Here is a 7,489-nt window from a genome sequence, read left to right as displayed (position 1 = left end):
TATATGATATATATATATATGTATATGAGTACACTGTGCACAACATTTATATTAATATAATCATAACGTGTTTTTTTCAGTTGTATTAGGCTATAATGAAATTGTATAACATGACATGTATTATGATTTGCTGTTATTGGATTCTTAATTTTATAAATAACTTTACTTAAACGAGATAAAGGAAATAACTTTTCTGTAATATTACAGAATGGTATTCCATTTTAACAGTTATCAAATAGCTAGAAATAATTATTACACAAATCTTACGTTATTGTATGATGCCACAATTGCATTGTTTTTCCGTACCCTTGATGAATAGTCTCAATGCTTCGGCTTCATAATTTCATTTGGTTCACACTTGTGATAAATCCCTTCCATCAAAATGAAATCATTTGAAATTAATTCGCAATGTGTCCACTTAAGAAATTCATGGAACTGGTTTATATTAGTCTCAGTACATTTATTTATCCATAATTCCTCTAAACGTCTTCTGTAAGATCAGTATCCGTCAGGGCAGACGAGTTTGCACAGTTAATACCCTTGCAGTCAGTGCATACACTTGAGCAGTCCAGACCATTCTTTCTACACGAGCAACGTTTGCTTTCACAATTTGTTTTACAACTGCATCTAATGATCTTCAGTAGCTGTTCTGGTGCAGGTGGCAGAATGGATTTGATAGGTGCAAGTCTTCCCTGCGTGAAAACCCAGCCCCAATGGATAGGATCCATGTCGTTTCCGTGCCATGACTGACATTGGTGGTAAACTCTCATGCTGTGATATCTTGCTGCATCTGAAGTTGGTGGCAGAGACTGGACTTGAACACTGCTGCTGACTAACCCTGTACTAACTTTGTTTGTAAACTTCCTATAGCGCAGGTTATCCAGACTTTCATCAGAGAGACCTCCATACAGATACACCAGAATGGACTCTCCAATTTTAACAACTTCATCGACTGTTGATATCTCTGACATTAGTCTAGACGCATGCTCTCTCATTGTTTGACTTGATACGAGTTTCTTGAGTGCCTGTCCTTTCCCAATTCCAAATAGCCTGGAAGTAGTATCACATCCTGTCAAGGAATGAAGGCCTGGAAGAGCAGAACATAATGACTCACCAAGTACAGCGACTGTATTTCGTAAATCCCAAATCTTGATTGCCTTTCCCCCTGCCTTTCTACAATCTGACCGAAAATAGATGTTGTTTGTTGCATGTTGATCAAAGTAATAACAAAGAAGAATTAATATGTCTGTGTCCTCGCCGATAACTTCAACGTTTTGCAACTGTGCACAATTTAATGCAGTCTTGACGATCAGCAGATCAGCATCAGCAAGGGCGTGAATGACAGTACATCCGGCTTCCTGCAGTTTGGTACCAAGATAGTAGATAAACGCTTGCTTGTTGTCTGAGTTCGCCAAAAATAGCTCCTTTTTTGCCCTGCAAGGCGTAGTTCCTGTGAAATCGATCTTTGTTGACGATTTACCTTTCCCACGTCTTATATGGGCTACATCTTTCGTTGAAGGTCCATTGTCGTAGCCATCGAAAACGATAACTGGCTTACTGTATCTTCTGATTGCGTAAGTGATGTACATATTGCATATCGAATCAAATGATTCTCCTATCTTCCATGGAATCCTGTGCAGGAAAGAACCGCCATCAAGAATTGTGAGGATATCGTCAGGTGTTCTCTCAACACCGCAATCACCTAGACCCCATATACTGTCAGATAATACTGCCTTCTGTGCCTGTCTGAGAAGTCCCGAATGATCGAACAGGGATGGAGGATGGCTTGATAATTCAAATCTGAAAAGGTCTGCGGGATCGTCAACTAGAGTGCGGGATGCAACTGTAAGCCTTTGAAATAAAAGTTGAGGGTCGACGTTGACTGCTTCTCCGTCAACTGACACCTGGCTGTTGGTGCTCATTGTTCGCAGCAGAGTTCGCTTGAAAGAATACTCTAGGATAGACTGCCCAGCCATCGATTTAATGATCTTTTCACCGATCTCTTTAGCGTTGTCTTGGTTCACATTACTTTCAGCAACTTGACCTGTCTCAATGTTTTTGAGTGATAGGTTGTCATCTCTGAAAGGGTTCCTCTCGTCCAAATACTCAATGATGGTTTTGATGTCTTTGTGATCCCTAATCTTTCTACTGGGAGTGTTATCTTTGTGCTGATCACTTGTAATGTACCCGACTTCCGTCACCTGCTGCATTGCATTGTTGATATCCGCATGGTGTGGCATAGACAAAAGCCATTGTACCCTCTGTACCTCTTCAAGGCCACGACCTCTTGTAAGCCCGCCAGATGTTTTCAAACTTCGCATTAGTTCTTGCTCTATGATGAGGTCAGTGGACAAGCCTCCCCAATACTTGTCAGTCCGTCTGATGACGTGGTGACCGGAGACGAAATCGCTGTATACATCTGGATGGGTTTCTTTCAGGTCTTTCATCTCGGAGATATAAACATAAGCAGACTTGGTGTACAGGTTATGACCGGCAGCAGCTAGATAAGGAAGCATGTCCTGGATACATTTAAGATGCAGTTCCCAAGATCCTGTTCGTTCTGCAGCGATGTAGTTGCGCAATAACTGTACCATATTTGAGTACTGGATCCAAAGTGAAGCTGTGCGCTTAGTTGCCATGAGGTTCTTAATTTCATCAGTTACTTGATGAAGTATCCGGTCAACTTTTTCATTCTGTATCAGGGTATCTAACGATATATCACCATTGATGAACTGGTCAAACAAGAATGATGTGTCTTTGAGGACTGTATTTTCATGATTTTCCTGTCCATCATCCTTGTTCTCTTTGTCTTCACTCTCATCTTCACTTTGAAGCGGTATTGCAAAAATCTTACATGCAAGCATTGCGTGCAGTGTCGTATCAACTAGCATATGTCCTCTGACAGCTCTTGCTACAGCCTTTCCAAATAGCATCCTAACAACAGCATTTGGAGCGTACACCCTTTCCAAAACCTCTTGAAGTCCGGAGCCATTCATGATGTTCCCAATTGCGCCGAGATAGCTCATCTCCAAATGAAATCCTCCCAGTCTTAGCACCATAGATTTGAGATCGCTGTCTTCGTTGTCGTTAGAAATGATTGTGAACGCTTTCCAGTATAATGGCTGATCAAATGTGATAATTGGTGTCCTGTTATGCTGATAAGCTAGTTTTGAAACGTACTGAAGCGTAGAATAGACACAAGTCATGTCGCTAGGGTTGAGATCTATCATGGGTAGATATGTCACAGTTGATTTTCCCGGATAACGTCCTTTCATGACCATATGCATAAGTCCTGACCAACTAGGCATGGGAGATTTTAATGGCCTTAGTATTCCTGTCAACTGGTCAAACTTTTCTAGTGGATACTCCTTATCCGTGATCTTTCCAAGTGTGGGATATCGCATAGAAGACATGTTATTGGTGAGTTGCCGATAATGAAAGAGGTCGATTTTCACGAGGTTTCTCAAGTCATCTGAAGTGACAGTCATCCGACGGATAGGAACGCTTGTGTAGCTACCTGGTGTAACACTGGCTATGATTCCCATGCCGTGGAAAGTATCGTGTCCATCAAGAGTACAAGAGTTGTGATCCACGTTATCTGCAACAAACTGTAAACTTGTGTGCTGCTGAAGACCGAGCAATGTGTCACTCTGAGCGAGAGCGGAACTAGACGCAAATCGGCTGACCTCATTATATGATGCACAAAATCCCAAGGCATTACAAACATCTATCAAAAATCTCGACCCGAAGTGATGGTTAAGCTGAACACCAAGGCCGATCTGTAGAGGTGGGAGGAGTCCGCGCGGACGAACAGCTTGCATTATGGCCTGACCAATGGATGAAATTTTTCAAGTCCGAATCTTTCCCGCTGAAGAGAATCTTGAGGAATCTTTGCAGACTCTCAGTGACATATTCCAAGTTTTTCTCTCGCGATGATATATCAGATGAGTCTGGATAAAATCCTTTTGAAATAGATAACGACTTTATTTCATTCTTGATCAATTTAGCAGCTGCTTCTATCACGGCTTGCTTTTCTAGATCAGAGTTGTTTCTGGGAGTCTGATAGAAATCTCTTAAGATAGAGTTTGCTGTTCTTCTGAGTGTAATGACATCGGATTTTCCAGTCATATCTGAAACAATTATATCTTCCTTGAAATGATCAATAAGCATCTTTTTCATATATACTGGACTGTACGCATTTTCTCCACATATTTCAACCATTTTAGCTACAAGATCAGAAACGGTCAGTTGATCGTCTTCATTTTCCTGTAAATAGTCCACAACCTCTAGAAAATGTTTGGATGTGATGCTTGGTCGTCCAGCTTTGCCCTTTTCCTTCTTTGGTCGCCCGGCTTTGGACTTCTGTTTCTTATCTGGTGTGAATGCTTGAGGGATGGATCGATTTGTTCGGAAACTGACACTGCATGGGTTATGGTATAGTGCATCAGCTGCTACCAAATCATTGACGGATTCCAGGCGCCCACGAACTTCTGCAGCCCATTCATCATCTCTCTGTTCGCACTTCAACAAAACTTCAGACTGAAAATCTGAGGTACGTACAGGATACACATCTATATCTCTCTTCTTACCGTTGACTTTGGCTTGTCTTGTACAAAATAAACAATGATCAGAAAAGCTGAATACCCCATGGGAACGCAACGATGGTGTTTTTTCCTTATTCTCACTACTTGTCTTCGATGGATCAGCATGGCTACTCTTAATCAATATAGGGTTGGTATATGTTTTTCTGCAATTAATATGAACAGAGTCACCTGCTTTAGAAGTTATATTATCCCCACGCAGAATACTGGCCTCGTTAATGCCATCGCTGCCTTTTTTCTTTATCCTTACAGCCTCAGTATGGTCAGTGATCTGTTGATGACATATGATGCAGCTGACTTCACATTCCATTCTCCTCCTGAAACAAATAATTCCATTGCTTCGGGTCTTGTTGTTTTACAAACGAAAAAATAATATTGCTAAGACTATTGAACAAATGAAAATAAACCGTTTAACGAAAAGTAAAACAAATCAGGAAATACCAAGACAGTCTTTTTGGTAGGCCATCATGATGCAACTGAAAGAAAACGAAAAAAAACACAAAAGTTAACTAAAATTAAATAAAAATGAATAAACTAAATTATGAAAACATAAAATAAACGATGTAAAAACTTATAATTATCCATATAATTCAAATTTATTGCTTTTAGGGTCAGGTTATTTTTTGCTGATAATTAAATATCAAACCCTTTTAATTTCCTTTAATGATAACCACGATATTCAGTATTATACTAGTATCCGTCCTATTGTTTCACCTATTTAATTACCATTTCAGTTGGAGTTATACATTCAAACCTTTGTACATTATAATGTATGTATACATGTATATACATATATATTATACAAATCCATCGACATTAGGTCATAACGTTCTAAATTTTTATTACACTATCTTCAAACGAAAAATCTAAATATGTTATGTGTAAAACGGAAGCCATACTCACAGAAACGTCAGACGAGAATGTGTAAGACACAACCTGCAAAACGATATGTTGTCAAATATCAAAATATTTTCATACTGACAAATCGGTATTCAAAATCAACTAGAGTCTACTAGCTGTATCAAAATTATAATGTGGTCGTCAAATTACATATATGTATTTGTTGTCTACATGTTGTTTTTTATTTTATTTAATTAACTAGGCTCATGATGTTATCCACAGGTAGATATATTTAGTTAATAACAGAAAAGTAGACAAAAGTTAAAAAATTTTAAGATATAATATAATGCCTGGATTTTGTTGATAGTGATTTTTAAGATTTTAAATAGCATTGCTTTACAACCCCACACGCCTAATTTAATAATACTCAAAAGTTCTTCAAACAACTTGTTCAATTGACAAAATGTATTGCTAAAATAACTTACGTTTGTGCCCTAAACAGCCATTAGAGTGTATAAGTTCTATAACTACTGTACGTCCAATAGTAATGTTCGCGGGTCGGCGTGCATCTGTAATAAATGTATATGTGAATACGGATTTGTGCATTTGTTTTCAAATAAACTAATAAATTATACATATCGTATTAAATGGGAAGTACAAAAATCACTAAGAGATGAATGAGGTGTGTAGATCGGTTAGAAACACGAAAAATATTGCGTACCGGTACGACAGTGTCCTAGACGACAATATTCAGTGCCGCCGGGCTTCCATACTTTTAAAAATTAGGCGGCGTCTGCTTCCGTTTTCTATTCGTTATTTCTACGTAATTGATAACTTTATACACACATTTTGAATGAAGATTACTTAAATTAGGACTAACTATCATTTCTAAAATGTCAAGCATGAGTGTTTATGACAAGAAAGCCGATTTCCGTAGTCAATCGTGCTCCGTGTCGTGTAAACACGGTATGTTTACATGTACAGTACATCAAGTCTAGTAGCAAATCGCTCGTTTTCGTTGAATAAATGTAAAATAAAAATCAAATATATATTACACAACATTTTCAGTTTAGAATGGATAAATTAAGATAAATTTACTTACCTGCGAGACGAAGGAAATTACTTTTAACGGTGGAAATATCCGGGTATGCATACCGCTCCTAGCTATAAATATATCGTAGTTATCTCCCTTGTGTTGTACGGCGACCTGTACACGCCATACAGCTACCGCTTCAATATGACGATTTTCAATCGCTTATTAGGAAACTTTCCCCAATTTAGATTTTTGTAGATTTTTAGTATTTTGTTCACTTGTCGTAGTACTTCATAATGTATTTCTTATCTTTTCTGTTGCAATTAGTTTGAGGTAGAAATATATTTTGACTGGACTATTACTACTGTCATTTTAGCTTCAAAATAAGGCTAACCTCAAACTAATTGCAACAGAATTTATTCCATGTAATTCTGGAAGTTCATCATTTGTAGAAACCTATATTAAAAATCTACATCTCCAAAAATTGTGGAAATTTGAGAAAATTATTTTTCAAATTACAATGTCGAGAACAACTATTATACACAGAAATTGGGGGTAGGGGTAACATTTTTTGTATGATTAAAATATGGGCTGAATGATTTTATCAAATTATGTACCAAATGAGAGATAATTGTTCATTGTTTTAATTTTGACAAAATAAGAGTTATTCTTTTTTATTATGACGTCATAATAGCCGTTGAATTATCTCCCCTTTGTCAAAATGTAACTTTCCATATCCTTGCAATAAAAAATCTCTTTTTGATCCAGATTTTTCTCACAAAAATTATAAGTTTTGGAGTATATGATATATATATATATGTATATGAGTACACTGTGCACAACATTTATATTAATATAATCATAACGTGTTTTTTTCAGTTGTATTAGGCTATAATGAAATTGTATAACATGACATGTATTATGATTTGCTGTTATTGGATTCTTAATTTTATAAATAACTTTACTTAAACGAGATAAAGGAAATAACTTTTCTGTAATATTACAGAATGGTATT

General features: G+C 37.3%; 1 protein-coding gene across 1 annotated transcript; it reads right to left on the bottom strand.

Moving 5' to 3' along the window:
* Positions 1–3,756: 3,756 nt before the first annotated feature.
* Positions 3,757–6,829, bottom strand: LOC138322260 (uncharacterized). Its single transcript, XM_069266300.1, has 3 exons — positions 5,927–6,829; positions 5,505–5,537; positions 3,757–4,918 (listed from the first exon to the last, which is right to left on the bottom strand). The coding sequence occupies exon 3, from the start codon at positions 4,909–4,911 to the stop codon at positions 3,757–3,759; it is 1,155 nt and encodes a 384-aa protein (XP_069122401.1). The 5' UTR covers positions 4,912–4,918; positions 5,505–5,537; positions 5,927–6,829.
* Positions 6,830–7,489: the final 660 nt, after the last annotated feature.

This window comes from Argopecten irradians, chromosome 4 (genome assembly GCF_041381155.1).
Source record: "Argopecten irradians isolate NY chromosome 4, Ai_NY, whole genome shotgun sequence".
Classification (NCBI taxonomy): domain Eukaryota; kingdom Metazoa; phylum Mollusca; class Bivalvia; order Pectinida; family Pectinidae; genus Argopecten; species Argopecten irradians.
This window is presented reverse-complemented; position numbering and strand designations above follow the sequence as displayed.